This window comes from Apteryx mantelli, chromosome Z (genome assembly GCF_036417845.1).
Source record: "Apteryx mantelli isolate bAptMan1 chromosome Z, bAptMan1.hap1, whole genome shotgun sequence".
NCBI classification, from domain to species: Eukaryota; Metazoa; Chordata; class Aves; order Apterygiformes; family Apterygidae; genus Apteryx; species Apteryx mantelli.
In genome coordinates this window covers 36565170-36585122 of record NC_090020.1, presented here as the reverse complement: position 1 = coordinate 36585122, position 19953 = coordinate 36565170, and the positions used below count along the sequence as shown (strand labels likewise).

At 35.6% G+C, this 19953-nt stretch overlaps 1 protein-coding gene and 1 long non-coding RNA gene across 5 annotated transcripts in view; both read left to right on the top strand.

Annotated features, from left to right (window-relative positions):
- Positions 1–19953, top strand: part of AUH (AU RNA binding methylglutaconyl-CoA hydratase) — a 110494-nt gene that overhangs the window by 44089 nt on the left and 46452 nt on the right. For all 4 annotated transcript variants that reach the window (XM_067315997.1, XM_067315999.1, XM_067315998.1 and 1 more), the window contains exons 5-6: positions 7038–7130; positions 8084–8140. In XM_067315997.1, coding sequence (XP_067172098.1) covers positions 7038–7130; positions 8084–8140 — 150 coding nt within the window. The remainder of the gene's footprint in view (positions 1–7037; positions 7131–8083; positions 8141–19953) is intronic.
- Positions 17141–18177, top strand: LOC136995368 (uncharacterized). Its single transcript, XR_010886942.1, has 2 exons — positions 17141–17202; positions 17289–18177. It is a non-coding gene; the product is annotated as an uncharacterized lncRNA (long non-coding RNA).

Genomic DNA, 19953 nt, shown 5'->3' with positions numbered 1-19953 from the left:
CTAGAAATGTTCAGCTAAAATGATCACGCTCTTTGGGATTTTCTTTATATTATGTCGAATGGGTTACTTATACTAGTACTAGAGGATGTGTTATCTTCACACTGTAAATGAAACAAGCATCCAATAAACAGACAAATGTAAGTCTTGTCCCATTGGGTTCTCTTAACTATTTGAAGTTATAGTTGTGCTATTGTTTGAATTTTATTTTCTGCGTGTGCTATACGAAAAAAGAAATTTAAACATAAGGTAGATTCTGTCCTCTAAGACTTACTTCATTATTGTTTTACTGAGGACAAAGTAAGACTACAAAAAGGAACATTAGTAAATATGAAGGTGGCTGTGGAGTCTATATATCAAACTGCAACGTATTACTGAAGATGAATGAAATATCCAAACTATTTTATATAGTACAAAAAAGTTCAAGAAAATCACAGGAGAGCTGGCTGTAGAGGAGAGCATCTCTCAGTCCCAGCACTTTCTTAGCTTTGGCTGCTATTATCAAGAATATAGAACACACTGTTCCCCATTACTTGTTGATTTAAAAAAAAAGTACTAAATAGAATATAATGTTCCTATACTAAGTCTTCTGTGTCAATTCAAAAATACTTTTACAGGCCACTTATAAGGGTTAGTGAGTCAGTGAAAAAATGGGAAATTAATGGGATTCAGAGAGATGCTTTCAGAAAATCCTTTGGCTACTGTCATCCCTGGTAGCTGTTAATAAAGAGAAGATAAACTTTGCTAATATCTTTTGCCTAATAATCAACTGCAAACAGTCAACAGTAACCATTTTCATTAAAAAAAAAAAAAAAAAAAAGCAAAACTTCTTACAGGTGTTAAAAACTAAAATTTCCGTGTGGCTTTTTCCTGCTACAAGTTATTTGCCTGAACTTTGAAAGTATGAAAGCAAAGGTAGTGATGTTCAAATAAATCTGGCAACTGTAGCAGTCTACTAAGCTTCTTACTCAAAACACAAGAATTAGAGGGTAGCTAATAGCCTTTTGCAGTTGTAACTGGCAAATGTATGGAAAATAATTTTCTGTATCTAAATGCATGTGTAGGCATTTCAGACTGAAAAGTGTGGTCATACTTTTGGACAAGGAGATATTTCTGTCTATTTTTTAAATAAGGGTAAACATATCAGTTACTGGGAGTAACCATTTTCCGTATGTTTGCATTTTGCAGTTCTCACAGCAAAAAAAATGACTTGACCAATCTCCTTTGACTACAAGTTCAGAGATTCAACAGCTATTTCAGTCTTTTAGCCAGTCTTATATGTTGCTACATGCCTTTTTTGTTTGTTTTTTGGTTTTCCAGTGGACTTCATTGTGTTATGGTTATCCTGCAAAATGGATGAAAGCATTTTTTGAAGTAGTTGGTTTCTGTTAACTTTTTTCCTATGGAAAGGCCTTTTTTTGATAGCAGTGCTTATAGCTGAAAATGCAAGTGAGCTTTATTGTAGTGACTGCCAGACTTTATATCAGATTTTACAGGGCAAAGTAAATAAATGCCTCAAAGACAACTGATATTCCTTTTCAAGTGCAAAGTTTGTATTCCATCCTAGTGACTTGCTGTTGTTCTTTATGAAGATATCCCAAAAGGTGAAATTGAGATTTAGCATTCTGTGTGTGTTACAGCACTTTAAAACTATTTTTCTAGCTTCTTATGAAATAAATTAACTTACATAAAAGTGCACTGTTGTGATTAAAATTTTCCTAAAGTAAAGAATATTCAAGTTGTCTAACTACTTGGAGACTGCTTCTACTTGCCACTCAAAGTGCATGGTTGTGTGCACTTTTATTTTTTGAGGGGAAGAATCTGAATTAGAGATAATCTCTTCTTGTGACATTGCTCTCTAAGCTAAAGATCTGGGTAGTTAACAGGGGGAAGAGAAATCTATTTAGGGTGATACTGAGTTATAGAACATGAATATTTAGGTATAGACTCAATTATTTTAAAACCAGATTAAAAAATCCTTTTGTAGTAATTACAGCATGCTAGCGTATAGTTTTAAATCATCACTAATACTGGCTCAAATTTTGTATTTATGCCTGTGGCCCTCTGAAAATTGTTTCCTAATCTGCAACCAGAAAACTTGCAGTGTTTGAGTTAGGAAAGGAACTCTATATAGCAACAGAACTTGCACCTTTCTCCATTGTTGGTGGAGGAATTGGCCCATAGACGGGGGTCGCACTTGAAGTGTTACGTGATTTTAAGCTGTTGTTAGTAGATCTTCAGATGATACAAAAAGTCTTCACTGAAGATAAATAATACGTAATGCATTGTTTTCTAATAATAAAATAATAAACCCCAAATTTGATAATTCTTCCATTGACATTTTCACTGTATATTTTGACTACTTTTGTTTCTTTCTTGCTTTCCAAATGGCTGGCCCATTAGTTATGCAATCTGCAAACAGGTGTTTAGCTGTGTTTAGTCATTTTTGGGGTAGGTGACCAGTTGTTTCTTTAATTAGAAGGCGCCATTACTGTTACTACTTTCAAATGGATATACTGAGAAACAAATTAGAAAGTTTCTTTCAGTAAGGTAAGATTTAAAGGTTTATCTTGTGCTGCAGGCAGGAGAATGCAAATATTTGCTACCCTTTCTTCATCTGCTTGAGTTTGATAATGAATTGCACAACTTTTTATATATCCTTCAATTTATAGCATGCTTTCTTCCAGTATACCATATAATACTTGGAGTATGCAGGGTATTTTTAGACAGTTCATCTTTCTTTCTTTATGCTTTATGGGATCCATTATTCAAGAGGAAAAATAAGCTGCTAGAAATGACACTTGAAGTTGCTTGTCCTAGTGAGTTACGCACTAAACAAACATGATTTGTCAAATAATCGGAAATGCAACTGTGGAATAAGTAGCTTGGAGAAGTGCATTTCTCCATTCTGATTCTCATTCTATTCTGTCAGAACTCAACTGTGCTGTCACATAAACTTGAATTCTGTTGCTACTCATAGCTTAGTTGGAAGCTCTCCCAGTTTTTGATAGGAGTACTGTCACTACCTTCCTAAAGTCAGTACTGGAAAACAAGAATTCTTCTTCTTGGACCACTAACTGTCTGTTCATAATTAAAGAAAAGACAAGTTAGGCTTACAAATCTTGTGTCTGGATCAGTAGGGGCTAAAGGCAGTGACCTGTACTGCTTTACTTCTGAATAACCAATCTTTCTGAGGGTTGATTGCCAAAGATCACCGAAGTGAGAAACTAGGCTTGACAGTAAGGACTCTTTCAGGATTGTCCAGGTGCTAAAAGGGGAGTAACTAGGGGAGTGACGTGACTGTGGCCTTCAGTTTGGCATTTCACATCAAATATTTTAAAAGGAAAACTTTTGAAGTGGGGCTCCGTTTGAATGTTGCTAAATCCCAAATTCTGACTGCTATGCTTAAGACAAGTAATTCCAATTCAAATAATCTATAGCAGGCTACTTTGAAGATAGAGGCTAATTATGTCTCAAGGACATTTATAACTTGTGTATTGTTAGGGCTCAAATGGGATTCCATGATTTTTTTTTTTTTCATTGGTTCATAGAAATGTTACTGCACTAACAGGGGGGACTTTTACTTCCAGGACTACAAATTCTAGGTCTGCTGGATCTTCTGTTCTTTAATAGTGGCTGTGTACGCCTCTGTATCCTACCTGTAGGAAGGAAGCAAGGAATAGCACAGGTCTCTTCAGGTTGATTGTTTGAAACTGCCATCAAGCTACATATGCACGGCTCTCATAAAAAGCTCGCTGGTGTGTAAGAAGCCTACAACTTACAATTTTCCACCTAGTTTGAGAAAATTTCTTCCTTTTGTACAGATATGTATTGCAGTTGCTTACAGAGGGTACTACAGGTATAAATTTACTTAGCAAGCAAGAAAGAGCCACTCTTATGGTCAGTCTCAAGATTTGATACTTTCTAAATCATTACCTCTACATTAATCTCTCTATATACACAGTCATCTGTGTTACACACACTAATTTTGTTAAATTATTTTGTGCATCTTTTATGTATGTTTCTAATTTCTTTTGCAGACTTTATGCAGCTTATGATTTTATGTTGATAAACCCATATCGCATTTTGAGTCTGGCTCTAATGATCAGTTGTACAAAATCTTGTCTTAAATTTATATCCATTATCTATAGCATGACAAAATTGTAGAATGCTTTAGAATAAAAGTATTGAGCTGATGGACAAGGCTTTAAATAGGTTTTGCCTGTCATTTGTAGCAAGTGAGTCTTGCCATGTAAAACTATTGTGGAGACTGACCTGTCTATTTACTCAATTTAGCACTTTTAAAATTTGAGCCATACAACTCAGTTAAATCTGCAGGGCCTGATTTTCACCCCCACCCACCCCCCGCCAAATCTCATCTGGGTTTCTTACAAGCTAAGCGGTTTCAGCTATTGTTTATTAAAAATATGAAGATAAACATGAACAAGTGTCTGTCTTTTGTGGTACAAAATGTGAAAATTCCAAGAAGCTTTACCCTTGGTATTAAGTTTTAATGACTTAGAAACTCATTTTTTAATCCAGAGCAATTGCTAACTTATTTCCAAATCTTTTTCTTTTCCTAATACTTCACAGAATGATGTTAGATGGGTTTATTTTTTTAGTTCTTTTCTTATGTGGCATTAGGACAGAGCTGTAAAGAATTGTAAAGAATTTGTATAATACTTTAAAGGGTCACTCATTGTCAGCTTTCACGTGTGAGGTGTCCCTTTAAATTAATATCCTTGAAGTGATGAAGTTTAACATATGGTGACGTCCGAACTACTTTTTCTTCCCGTGAATTAAGAAATTTAGTATTTTTTATTAGGAGTTGTGGTTGTAATTCTTGAAACCAAGCTATTTTTATAATACTGTTCTACCGTGAGTTTCATTTCTGTTTGTAGTAGTGTACTTGGATTATACCATAGCTAAAACTGGAAGTTACTCATCACAGGGAAAGTAGTTTGCCTTATTAGTCCTGCAAAAAGTTTGTAACTAGTACTCAGGATATTATTTGCTAATCTCTCAAGAATGGAAAATCCATGTAGCCAGAAATTCCTGGAAGCTGCAGTTAATGATTATTATGCCTTCGTCTTCAGGCAAATGATTTTTCAGTTACTGGTAGCAGAGGAAGCTTCCTTTAAGAAAGCACTGTATCATCCATGAACTTTTAAAGCTAGATCGTATGGCATTGTACACTGCATGGATTGTCTGGTTCAGAGTGGCAGTATGTTTTTTGGTGAGCAATCTGGCCCTGCTGGAAATGAGATTTGCCTTCTCATCTTGTCCTCCCGTATCACTAAGAAAAAGTAGGTAGCAAAAAAGCAGATTTGACTTCCATTCCTCCGTCTCCTATTCTTCTGTGGTAGATGCCAAATATAATGGATATCCTGGAGTCTTTTAAGTGACTCCAAGCGCTTGATGTTGCAGACTGTAATCAGTCTTTTTTGGCGCTGGAGTTGATTCAGATCACCAGTTCTAAACCACCGAACAAGAGACTTTGATTTATAGCATCTATTTTAATTCTGAATAGCACTTATAACCTTTTGTTCTTTTTTTATTTTAAAGAAAATTTGATTCTTATTAGCTGTTAATCATAAAAGGATGTTGATTTGCTACTAAAAGTAGCATTTCACTCAATTTGATATTTTGTTTTGTTAACCAGTAGGGCAGCACTTGTTCATATACAAATTTACCTATGCTGATATAGATTAACATTTAATTGATATCTCTTAAAAATGAAATTATCTGACACTTAAGTCAGATTAAAAGAAAAAGTAAGCTTAATGAAACATTCTAGACTTAAAACTAGCTAGTTCGCTAAAAAGGAAATATTATTTGTATTTAATATTTTAAACTGATCATTTCTGGTCACATTATCCTTCTAGATTTTTAAAAAGGGAGATCTTATTCTCTCACACCTCATTTTCATTTATATTTTGGCAGCAGATTTTTCTTCTTTTTCAACTTCCAACTAAGATTGAAGTGGTCATTGAATTCAAGTAGCTGAAGCATTAAAGTGAAGAAAATATTTTCTTAACATCTGCAGAAAAAACTGTTGCTGTCAAGAGTTAGTTTAACATTTCAACAAGCTGTACACCCAAGTGTTCAGCTAATGAATTCCAACAGTTCATTGCTTTTGACTGTCTTTGAAATTTTAGTAGCAAAAATATACCACTTGAATATTTTTTTTGGTATAGTCTAAAATTACTGATAGTTTGTAGTAAATGTAATATTAAATGTAATTAAAGCTGTAAACATGAGTTTATTTTTCATGGGAAAAATGCATTTTTTTATCAGACTGCTTTGGGTTCATGATGCAGAAAAGAGTTTAAACCTGTTAGAGGTGAAGAGCAATACTTACAGTTGAATGCTTAATACTAGAATTCCTCATGTCAGAACACTGATGATAAACAAGTTAAATATACATTGTCATTGTCACACAGGCCTCTGGACACCATGCTACCTGTCATGTATATGTGCAACATGTTTTTTTTTTGTTTTGTTTTTAAAATGACTGAAGACTTGTTGGCTGCTGCTTTATAGCAGAAAGGGACCATGGTGGTGGCCACATGACATCTGGGAATATTAAGACATGGAGAGCTTCCATCTATGCCATCATCACAGTTGCTAATAATTATGAGAGAACATCTCTGTTTCAACTGGGGGCTGTGGTTTGTGTATGTGGCTCTTCAAATATTCCTGTTTTGTCCTTTGGATAGATCTGCAATGCGTGGTGGGTTGGTTTTTTTTTTTTTTTTTTTTTTTTTTTTTGGAGTATACCAGTCAAGTTTTTGTCAAAACTGCGCAGAAGTTGAAGAAAAAGCCTTGCAATGCAGTTTGGCCTCAGAGTGATTAGGAGGGTGAGAGTGGGGTGTCAGCTTTTTGCCAAAGTGATGCTGAACAATGAGTTTTAAGATCTGCATTGCTGTTTTATGAAACTTTTTTCTCTGGTGTGACCACGATTTGAATAAAATGTAATAAAATAATGTTCCAGACATGATCTTTGTGAGGCAGGTGTTAACTGGTACTTTCTTTTTCAGCTAATCTGCCAGTACCTACTATTGCTGCAATAGATGGGACTGCCTTAGGTGGTGGCCTGGAACTGGCTTTAGCCTGTGACATAAGAGTGGCAGGTAAGCCTGAATCCTATTAATTGAACAAAGGATTATTAGTGTTGCAGAAGGCTTGACTAATCTTTGTCTTGGCAACAATCTTTTAAACTGATTTTGTATTCTGACACTGTTTAGGATCAATTATTTCTGAGCATTTTAGCAGAAACTTGACTGAAATAATTGCTGATGTTTAATTTCATGCCACTTATCACTGATAGCTAGAATATTTTTGTTGCGTGTTTTATCCTTCTTATGATCTTTGTCGTTAGCAGTATTCCCAGAAGTGTAGGTAGATATTTTGATATTTTATTTAATAATTAAAGTATTCTCCTCACTTGAAGAGTTCTAGATGGACCATTTGTTTTTATACAAACAGGTTGCAGGGGACAAGCAAAACTTGTTTGTGAGTTTATTATTAAACAAGCAGTTAAGCTGTTATAAAATAAGTGACAACAACACATGAAAAGAGGAACCTTGACCTACCCAGCTGTCAGAACTGTAAAGCCATTTGTTGGAAAGTAAATGGAAACTTAGTCCTGAACAGTTGCCAGTAACTCATAGTATGTTAAGCTGTTTGACCCTGAGGGAGTATTCAGTCAGCTAAAGAATTCATAATCATCAGAAACAGACATCGCCCCCATTTTAAGTTGTTAAATAATAGCTTTTTTACAAAAAAGCTAAACTTTACATTCTACAAATAAGTCTGTTATTCACTCTGATGTCTTATTTGCATCACCTGTCATCTTATGTGACAATTAGGTACAAAACTTGCCTTGGTAGGAGTAGTTGGGTCTTTTAAGATCATTTGGATCTATTTATAGATTTTTCATAAGCAAATGCTTTTTAAGTGATTATTTGTACCTTATGAGGGAAACGTAATAAATTAATGCTCTTGTAGGTCTGCTGTTACATATTTCTGCAAGTTTTTTCGTACAGATCATAGTAAGAACTCACATTTAAATTTTGGTTTTCAGCCTCATCTGCTAAAATGGGCCTAGTTGAAACAAAGCTGGCAATCATTCCAGGTGCAGGTATGAATGTTTTGCTTTCATTACCATAGATAACAAAATAACATGTGCTTTGGGTACTTAGATTTGGATTGTTGTTTATGAATTTCTGCTTGCTTTTGTATTTCTATTAAGGATCATTGGCGTGTTTTTAAAGCTTATTGCTCATATCACTTACTGAAAATTAATTTTTTTTCTCATTTTAAGGAAGTGGCACTTGTGTATTATGCTTTTAATCAAAGTCTACATTAAGTCAGTCAGTATTGAGTGGCTTTGTAAATGAGATTTGATGTCATGATCTGAAGGCTGAGTAACTCTGGTCAGACTAGGAAAAAAGATAATGTTAAATATCAGTATACAAAAATGGTAATTTAATTAATGATCCGCTTTTGCATACCATCTGGTACTTCAGGATACAAATTCTGTTTTCATGCTGCTTGTGAATTGGTTGTAAAAAGTTTAAAAATGGAAACTATGGTTGTGAATGGATCTTTTGTCTTACCAACGTTTTTTTGAGATTTTTGAGGTACAAAAACTCTTAATACCTTTTTTTATTTGAAAGGCCAGTTGGCTTGCTTTTTCTGGATTCAGGATGAATGAAAGTTATAAAAAGGTATGCATAATGTTTGATGAGGCCTTTGTGTTAGGAAAGCATTTGTTTTTATTTTGTGGATAGACCATTCTTACTTTGAGACATCTGCTTTTCTGGGGAAAGGGCAATGATTTGAAAACAATCCCTCCCCGCCCTTGAGCTTTGACCGTCATTTCTGTAAGTTCTGGGGGAACTTTATACCCTTTCTTTATGCCTAGTTTCTTTCTGATGAGTGGAAACTATCTTGAAAACGCTAGCTCCAATTTCAATTGGTATTGTTGCAGCTCATTTTGAGAGAAAAGTAAAAACTACCATAATGGGAACACTGATAAGAACTTTGCGTAAGAAACAATCCCGTCACTAATATAGACAACTATCATACAATTTAAAATGCTCCATTATTATGGCTATTATTGAGTTGGGATTTCTCTCACTGTTTTCTCCCTGGCTTTTCTTTTTCTGTGTGTTCAAAGCTATGTTTTACATAAGGATAACTCTGAGTTCTAATGGCTGCTCCCTTCTTAGCAGTGGATAAAGACGAATCATATAGATAACTTTGAAGATAGATTTCCTTCTGGTGTTGTTGTCATGAGATAATATGCCTTGATGATAGGTCCTGGTGAAGAAATAGATGGATAGAAAATGCTGTTGTTTATCTTTGTAGTTATTTTTTTCTCCTCTGCCCCGTCTCCTTCCCTATATGAGGAATCCCACAGGATAATAGTACTGGAAGCATACTCTGCAGTCCATGAAATTCAGGTCGTGTTCTCCAGATAGTCTCAGTATTCTTCAATTTACTGAGATTGCCTCATGTTTCCTTGTCTTCAGTTATTTATAGATATATCAAACTTCTTTTGCTTTCATCTGAAATGCTAGGTGACTGACTCATAATGAGTTTCTTTGAAAGTTTCATTCAGAATGTTTTATTGCCATCAGAAGACTGAGGTTTGAAAAATATTTTGTTTTTCTCATCATAAAATAATGGAGTGATTTTTATCCACTGACATTAAAAACAAACAAAAGCAAAAGCTTTGGGGATGGATTTTTTTTTTTCTTCAGCTCCTTGAAATTGTGCCTCAGGTATTACCATGTTACAAGGTTTTTAAAACTTGCAAAGTTTTTGGATATGTTCAGTAAAGAATTTTTCCACATTCTTACCAGCCTTTCTGAGGACTCTTTTTGCTAAATGTATTTGAGCTTATTGCAACTTTTTCCTGATCAGCCTGCACTTGCACCAACCTTACTGAGCAATATGAACGTTCAGCCCTTCTCACCTCCAGTGATCCAACCAGTAACTGATCATGCTTCATGTCTTCAGAAAGTGAAGAATGAGGGAAAGGATTGTGCAGCCAAATGTGCCCAGTTGAACCCTAAACCTAGTTTTTGTGGATGAATCAAGTATTTTCTTATAATGCCTGCCTCCAGCTGCTCTGGGCCAAAGTAGGATTGGGCAGTGGAGCTGAAAAGAGAGCTGTAGCCATTAAGAGGTCTCAACAGGTTTCTGCTACCATCTAATATATCTGAAACTCACTGACAAAATATGTGTTGCTTCTTCCAAGCTGGTCCATACAGAATGACAATCTATTTCTGGCAGGTGACAGAGTAGAATAAACAGGAGTTGTATATGATAGATCTAGAGATTTCAACTCTAATGATAATTAATGTGGGTGTTTGAGGTCAAACGAAAAATTTCTTTCTTTTTTGTTTACTTTAAAAAAAAACCTGGGAATTTACCCATGCAAAGCTACACTAAAAGAATGTTATTAGAATTGAATAGTGAGGTATTACATGTTCAGGGCAGATCAGCTGTGACATTTTGGACCTTACTGTGTGAAGTGTTGCATGCCATCCTATTTTGAAATGTGATCATGAGAAGACTCAACTAGATGCTGTCTAGTGACAAACCTGTTTTAATATAAAGTTCCCAGGTGCAAGAAATTTTGCTTCTGATTATGCCCAAAAGTACTATAGCCTGTTGAAAGCTGAGGTTGAGCAGCAATTAATTAAATCCTGACTAATATTTGGAAATGAAGAGTTTCTCTATCGAAGTCTGCTGAGGGTCTCAACCAAGGAGGGATTTGTAGAGTATGCTTCGTCTGTGCTAACAGGTTGAGTCTCCTCAGAAAATTCATGGTGGACAGCAGAGAAAAAGTAAGTGGGAATGAGAGCAGTGCTTCCTTTTATACAATAGCTTCATGCATAGACCAGCTGCTCAGGATGTGAGAGAGGAGGACTGAATCTCTTGCTCTTGGAAGTTTAAATCCTGTTCTCTTTCCACCATGGAAAAAGCCTCAACTGGCAAACTGTGAGCTAGAGAAAGTAGAAAGGCTCTCCATTTTTCCTGTTCAATGCGTCCCACTGTCCAGAAAGGAAGTCAACATTTCGTGAATGAGCAGCAGTGTGTAACAAAGAGAACAACAGGGCTTGGTAACTTGGTGCTGGGGTGACTACCTCCCAGTGAACGTTAACATTTTCTGTTTTCGTTAGAAAGTCCTCCAATTGCTATTCATTGTACAAGTGGTCTTATGCCACCACAAGTATATATGCCAGACTGTTCATTTGTCTGTTTTCTTCCACACTTTTCCCCGTGAACTTTGGGTTTGTCGGGCAGTTTTGGTCAATTTGACTACAGGGCAGTGCTCTCAAAAGTAGGGAGTTCCTGGAATTGTATCAAAAGTAGGTGGCCAGATAAAGGGAATAACCTTTATTGTTCTCACAGAGGAAGTGTTTCAGCATAAACTCACCCGTTACTGGACATGAAGGAATCCACACCAGAGGGACGTATTATAGATGTTGCAGATAGGGAAAATGTTTCAGTCAGGAGACTCGTCTCACTGGAAGCAGTGAGTCTGTGTGAGCAATGAATTCAGACTTATTTTCTGTCTGGCAATGTAGTCTGTACAGAACTCAACTTCATGTAAGAAGAGTCTCTCTTGCACAAAAATCATGTTCTTTTTCTTCCCACTGTTATTTCCCAAACTGGAGTAAAAAGAAAGCAAACCTCTTATATTACTGTATGTTGTTTCTGCTGTCTCTCAACTTGCACAGGAAGTGTTTCACAGTGACGAGTTTCTTCTTGGCTGGAAATTGTCTCTTAGAGCAGATATTGTCCTTCCTTTTTCCACTTTGTGACTTTTTAAAGTTACCTCCATTCATAATTTATTTCTGTTGTTTATCTCCAGCCTATCACTGTGAGTGTCATACTGGGCCTGCAATAGAGAGAGGATGCCTTGCTGGCATATCTGCTTTTATTTACTTAGTATCTTATTTGGATACCACTCAATAATAGATGTGCTCTGAGGAGATAAAAATGCTGCCAACAGCATACTTGCACTTTCTTGCTCTGTTAATAGAATGGGGCACAATTGGTTGGACAAGGAGAAATGTCCTGTGCCAGTAGGAAGTGGGGAAGACAGGTATATATGAAAAAAACCTTATTTTTTGTTTTATGCAAATGCTTTTGGTGGGAATTTTATGTATAGAGCTAAGCTATTGGTATTCATCCACAATTATGTTTCCACATAAAAGGATAAAACAAAATAATGGAAAACTCAGTTGAAATTAATAGATTAATATCAGCAGATAATTTGACCCAGCTGGGTTAAAACTGTAGCTAACCCCTTTATACTTGCAACTTTCACACCTCTTTTTTTATTTTGTTTTTGAAGACATTTTAATTTGCAGGACTTCATTCAAGTCATCAAAATAAATTGTCATCATTCTCCCCAATAAAAATATTGCTTCATTACAGAGCTGTCTCTACAAAACCTTGAAGAGTAACTCGATATCTTTAAAAATAAAATAAAAATCCAGCACATAATCCCCAGGAGTATGTTTTTCCTTGTCAATTTTCAATTTAAAAGCATTTTATACCCAGAAGCCTTAAAAAACAAAAAGAAAAAACCCAAACCCCCAAAACTTTGTTAATGTGAATCAACTATATCTTCTTTCTGTGTCTTAAAATTACTTTGGACATCTTTATTCAGATGTGAAACTGAAGCTATGTTATGTAGTATGCTGGACTTTTTCTTGTCTTCAAGATATATAGCAAGAGAGAGATTTAATTAAGCATTTGTGTTCTCTTTCTCTTTCCACTTTGGTAACAGTACTGTTTTGACTTTTCTGAATTTTAAAATGTGTTTGGGGAAGTTATGGTATTTGTGGATTATAAAAGGTGATGGAGGGAAAATACTGAAAAATCAGTTTTCTTTGCATGGAAATAAAATGAGAGTAAGCATGAAAGTTGGGTTTAGGTAATCACTGTGAATATTTATTATCTCCTATATTATTATTTTTCACTTTTAAAAACAGAATGAAGGTCGCTATTGGAGAATTTATTTAAAAAAAAATAATCCTATTTGATATGAGAAAGATGTCAAGGGTATTTCCAGATGTGACAAACTCATGCAGAAGAATGTGATCTTGCTAACAGCAGGAGTTGTGCAATTCAACCAAGTGTAAAGGTTAAATAAAATGTCAGATGTTTCAAGTTGAAATCTCACACACATTACAATAGTTAGCTTTATATACTGTAGTTTCAAACGTAATAGGAATAATTGCATTTGACAAATATTGAAAAATTAGTGTCACCATTCATGGTAGTATCTGAAATAGGACTTAGAAAATTTACTTTTTTTTTTTTTTAACTGTAGGTGCTACTTGATAGTATATGATTACATAGATATTTAGAAAGAAAAATCTGCTTGTTTCCTATAACTTTACCTCTTGCCTCTACACCCTTCCATCCCACCTGCATTTCTGCTCTCACTGCCCTCAGTCTTGTCTTCTCCTGTGCTTTTTTCCATAAACTCTTACTCTCCAATTCTTTTATATATAAAAAAAAAATCTGTCTCATTACATAGAAGTACCCATTGAGTCCTCTTTCCCTTTTAAAGTTTCACTCTTAGTCCTGAACAACTAAGCAACTGATGGGAGGAAGAAGGAAAAAAAAAAAAATGAAATGGTCAACTTTAAGAGGGTATCGCTTTTTCTCTTCAGCTGATCCATAAACTCCCTTGTAACTTCTTTTACTTCCCTTGCTTCCCTATCCCAATCTTATGTCAGATTTTAGTATTGTAAACCCCTCAAATTAACAGATGTTGGTAGAAGACAAGTTAAAATAAGCTACTGAATGGACATCTTCAGAATTTCATTGATGCTGTTCTTAAAAATTGATATGCTGGGGAACAACCAAGAAGATATACTACTTTTTTTTTAAACTAGTATGAAAGACTTTAAAAATTATTTTACTGAGGTCTAAAAGTGTCTGCTGAGCATTTGCAGTCCTATTATCATTTCATATAGTAAAAAAACTAAACTACTCTGTGAACATTTATCTGCTTTTTCTTTAATCATCTGAAGTCTCGATAGCTTTATTTGCATTTTAATATTTTGTAATGTTTATTTTACGCATCGTGTTAAATAAATGGCCTCAAGTAAAAAATCGCTAATAATATAGAAAACAGATGTTTTAACATCCACTCTTTTCTCAAAGTAATTAAACAAAATATGTAGAATGTTATTGGAGGGAGGTGAATTAGTTCTGCTTCTGTAAGTTAGAGAGAATTGTAGTTCTTATGTTTTCTTCTTTTCTTAAGAAAAATAAGCTGATTTTCATCAAATGACTCATTTTCTCCCTGGCTTTATGATCAGTTCTAATGGTGATGATGTTGAGGCAGAATTTTAAAATGTCATGCAATACTTATGCTGCAAATGCTCAATACATAAAACTAATATTTTTCAAATTGTATTTACAGTCTATATTTGTAAACAGAATAGTTTGCAAGTAGTGGTAATGTGCTGCAGGAACACAAGATTGGAGAACTCCATGTTATCAGAACTGTTCCGCATATTCACATCAAACATACACTATTTATCTGTTTCGGAGGAATCCACAGAATAATCTGTGCTTTCTCCCTTTGCATCCTGGCTGCAGAATGCTTTCCAAAACCATCTAAGAAATGTAAGATTTATAGCTTAAACACACACACACACCAAAAAAACCAACTCATACATCCTCCTGGAAAAGGAAATATCAAGGCTGTCATCAATGTCGCAAGTGATTGCAATTGTATAGAATTTGTTATTTGAAATTTCAAGGTCGGTGTAAGGAAATTGACCCTTTTTGACATTCCTGTAGTTTCTGCTAGCACAGATTTCTTCCTGACCTACATTTGGAGATTGTCTTGTTTACAGACCAGAATTAACAATCAGATATTTGAAAAATTTTAAAATCACAAGGAACAATACTGCCCTCCCCTCCCATTGTACCTAATTAAAGTTAGTCCTTTGATGCTGCAGAGAAAGGAGGAAATAAAACAAGAACAAAAGAAACCCCCAGAAGCCAAGTTGGGCATTAGAGTGAGAGAAGAGAAAGGGAATCTTCATGGCCCTGGAAGGCGAAGTATGGAAGGCCTGAAGCAGGAGAATAATGTGATTTAGATATGGAGAAAACAAACATTAGCTACGATCAATGATTAAGTCGTCTTTAAAGCTTTCTCATGTCTTGGGGACACCAGCAACATTGTGCTTTATGTCGAGATTGAAGTTCTGAGTTCTGCTGTTTTTATTAAAATTTAAGATTAGAATTTCATTCTTGCAACCTGAGCCAGTATCCAAACAATTGGAGGTAGGTAGAGATACAGTTATCAGTTGTTTTCCTCATTTTTGTAGATATATTAGTATATTTGGTTTCAGCAGTTTTAAAATTGTATTGTGAGATTGATGGATTGCTCATTTTTGAATGACAGTCAGAAATATGAATAAAAGTGACAGAAGGTTTGATTTCTTCCCTCCTGCTTAAATCATGCAGATTTAAGCCCCATTCAAGTTCTGTCTAAGTGAGCGTGGGTTGTACTATCACACTCGTATCTTTTTCAGACCATTTCTGTGACATTGGTAACTGAAGAGTGAAGCTTTGAAAAGAAAGCAAACCCAAACTTTGCATTTGCAATTCAATTTTACGACCATATATAGAACAGTATGGCACTGAATAGAAACTTCAGTTTAGGCAGAGCACAACATCATGAATGGAATTCACAGTAGGTTTCATAGCGTAGGTGCAAAATGGGATAGATTTATTTGGGGTACTATAGTGAAAGGAAGATGGAGAGAATAAAATAAATGGAGAGAAACAATTTAAAATACTGCAAGTTAAAGATCCCTTTACTGTTCCAAAGCCAGTTAAAATTTACAATGATCTTTATTTATTGTCTTGGTAAATGAGCTTTTTTGGTCAGTCATAAAGATCTAGTCATAAAGATTCAGCAAAGTCCACAAATGCCTTTGACAAAATGTTTTTCCCCTTGGGCAAAGTTTGGAATTTATTTAAAGAGTTGTAAGAAGCCAGATAGTTGAGTACTTTGTAAAAGACCACCTTTTCCACCTCTGAATGTGTCCTGAAACCACCATTCTTCTCTCTTGAGGGCTATTGTCCACTTTAAATCAACTATAAAAATTTCCAAATGCACAGGTCAGTGTGCAATTTCTATATTATTTTCTTTCAATTTCTCATTTTTAAGCTGACATGAAAATTAAAGGAAGACTAGGTAATAATAAGTGATGTTTCTGGAGAAAGGTGTGGGCATGGATGAAAATAAAAAATTGCTGTATGGAGAAGATACAATTGCATAAAGCCATTTATTTTTTTTAAATTGACTTAGTGAAGAGTTATGTTTTGAAAATAAATAGTAGGCAAATTAAACTAAGTATCTAGTGACTTGTCTCACCTTTTAGAATGGGATAGGGACCAAAGCAAAAATCCTGAGCTTCCAAGTTCTAGGCTCAACTATTTCCATGGTCAGTACATTTTATGTTTAAGGTTCTGTACCTTCTTGTCGGATTATCTTTTCCAGGTTCCTACTTGAAGTTGCTGCTTCAGATGGTTTTCAGAGTTTAAGGGTTGTCTCAGTAATGGCCTGTAACTTCACTTATGCTATCTTCCTGGCAAAGTAATACAGTTTATCTTTTACTGACAGAATCCAGCAGAAACGTCTTATTACCAACTATCAGTTCTGTGTGTATGAAAACAATACCAGAGGAGGGGAAGACGGGGAGAATAAAGAGAGGAGTTAAGAAGATTACTCGCACCACATAGGCTGTTTTGGGTATCTTAGTTGCTGCACAACACCTATTTCTCTTCATTGATTGCACAGGAACTGTGAACTCCATATTTTAGTTCTTTGATTTGTTACTAAATAAGATGCTTAAAGAAGATGGTGTAACATTCCTTGTAGTGTTAAGAAACTTGTTAATCTGCATAGTGATAGACCCAGTATAATATGAGGTGAGAAAGATAAGACATCTGGCCCCAAAGTATATAGCTGATCATATTATGTATCTAATGATTTTCAGGAGCTCTTCAGAAACAATGACTACGTATGTTTTTCAGTTGCAGAAGCTGAGATAAAATGTTTATGCTGAAGGCCTGCATGATTCTTGCAGGTGAGGAAAGCAACATTCAGACATAGGAATCAAGTGCCTCATAGGCCACTCTGTAAGTTGTTGTCAAGTGACTGAGCTTCTGCACCTCCCCTCACTTTCATTTTTTATTGTTATTGTAACTATTTTTCTAATCCACAGTTTGACAGAATCTAGCTGTGGTGCTGCCACAGTGTGTGCGTACATTTGGGATGGAGACTGCAAGAACCCTCCAGTCTGTACGGAGAGATTGTACGAACCTTACAGCTTTCTAGGCAGGGACAGAAGGGAGGAAAGGAATGAAGACGTACACGTTGCTCAGGAAGTTACTGACAGAGGAACAAGTCAGGTTTGAAATACAAACCTGAGGTCTCAATAACTCTTGATAGATAAGGAAACAGAAACAGAATGCTACAACTTCCCTGTTGATTTTCTTAAAAAATGATTTATTAAGAAGAAAATCATTATGGATTTTTTTTCAAGTTTGTGATGAGTATGTCCTTCTGAAACTTGCGTACAAATCCTGATGCCATTGTTTGATTAAAAACTTCCTTGACATTGGAGTATGCCTTGGTAAGCGCTATGAAAACTCTGATTAACCTTTAGGATTTGATCTAGTAGTAATGAATTCAGAAATAGTGCATTCAAGGAAGAGAACCCAGAATTTTGTGGAGGTCAAATGAACAGTATGTTTGTCTTCTCAGTTTTAGACCTGTTGTACAAGTCTTTACACAGACGACCCTTACTGTGCATAGTACACAGTTAAGAGTTGCAGTTTAGCCATTGACACATATAAATGAGGACATTTTGAATAAACAGGGTTTGCTGGGTTGTGCTGCACATGTTCCTTCTTGGAAATTAATGCCTTTCATTACTTATGTCATATTTCAGTTTGGTTCATAAAAGAATGTTGTGGGATTTTTAGCTGTGGAAGGACAGTCTTTATACAGTATTTCAATTTACCTTCTGTACTTTACCTGCTTTGTGAATGGAAAGCAATTTGCAGAAAGCAATGGGTTTCAGAAAGATGAAATAAAAATAGAGAATGAAATGTCTTCTGCCTTGTATTGTTGTTAAGATTCATCAGTATGTCCGTATCTCAATATAGATGTTTCTGGGGATGAAGGAGTGGGGATGGGGTTCTGGAGTACCTGCTGGGAGTATATAAATGGGATCGAGTATAGATGCAACAATGCTTAGTAAGTTCCTCAAAATTATGTTGACAGCTGTGGAGCTCGTCCATACTCAGTGTGTTTTTTGAAGAGAAGCCAAGGAATTTTTAATCAAGGAAGATTACAGAGCAGATTACTGTGTGCTGAATATTTAGAAATAGACTTACTTTTATTAGTAAAAACTCTTTGTTTAAGCATGAAGTGTTACATTTTTTCACTGAAAATGCAAAAGCTTTTTTGATTTAAAACAGTATTAAGGTATTATGAATGAGATGGAAAGAGATAATGAGATAGAAGATAATATTTATTCTCTCTAATGGGAGTGCTCTATAGGAATGTCAGTGTGAGAAATGTAAGTGTGTTTTAACTTTAAAATCTACAGGATCTCAGAAAGACTGGCGCTTTTTTTTTGAGAGAGGGGGTTTTCATTGAACTGTTAGAATAGAAAATATATGATTTAAAGAAAATTCTGTATGGAATGTTTTCATCTCTGTAAAGTTATTTTGGTAATCTGCTCTCATAGGACCAATTGCTATTGCTTTCCCACCCTAATGAAACTAGGTCACTAGTTTTTGGCGCTCATCCAAGTTGTGAGATTTATTTGGTGTTCAAACGCACTGTCTAGAAATAGTGATGCAATGTCAGCAAGGCTGCTTTTCATTTCATGAACATAATTTCCAGTGCCCTGGAATTAATTTATTCACTGACCTGTTAATAACTGCAATTCGTCACTGGCTTACAGAGGCAGAGGAAGCGTCTGGAAATAGTCATGGTCACCCTACCAGGTGATTAGTTACAAGATTTCTGTTCAGTGTAGCGTTTTTGGTTTTGATCATGTTGAAGAGACTGGCTGCTAATGAAAACCAACCAGCTACTTAATCAAAAGAAAAATACTTGTAATTAGTAAATATTGGAGAGAGAGAGAACTGATTTGAAGTGGTAGCCTTGCACCGAATTATCCTGTAATGTATATGGGACGCATTCTGATTATCTTTGAAAAAATATAGGCATTCAGCATATGTAGATGGTATGTAATTATTTGAAAAGGCTGGTTTTTAAAAGCACATTATGATATTGCTGTTGTACTTATTAAATAAAAACATAGCCATTTGAACTTCCTCATGTTCCAAAACTTTTTTTTGCAGTTTTTATTAAAATCGAGGCTTTTTTTGGCCACAGGCAAAGCAGGAAGTCTCTTGGGGCAGTAGGTTGCTCTGAATAGCAAAACAGCTATCATCCCTCTTCTGCATGTGCCAGAGGCCTGGAGAATCAGGCTTGCTGCTGCTGCCACAGGGGGCAGAAGGCAGTTCTTACTGCACGGGGTCAGAGTCGGCCGTTCCCAGCAACGCTGCCACTATTCCCATGTTTCTGCTTCTAAGATAAAGAAGCAGCAAACCTGAGTCTGACGGGAACCTCCTCCTCGTTCTGCATCCTAGCTCTGTGTCTTCCTCCTTACGTCAGGTCTGCATGTTTCTTCTTTTCCCTTTTGCCGTTTCCCATGGTAGAAGCTGCACGGTGTCTGTACAATCCTGGCCCCTCCTCCACTGGCTAGAAAAATTAAATTTTGCTTATGGCAGTAAGCTGGCTCTGATTAAAGTATCAGGCACCATCACTGCATGTAGTAAAGCCCCCTCTTGGGTATACATGGGAAAAGG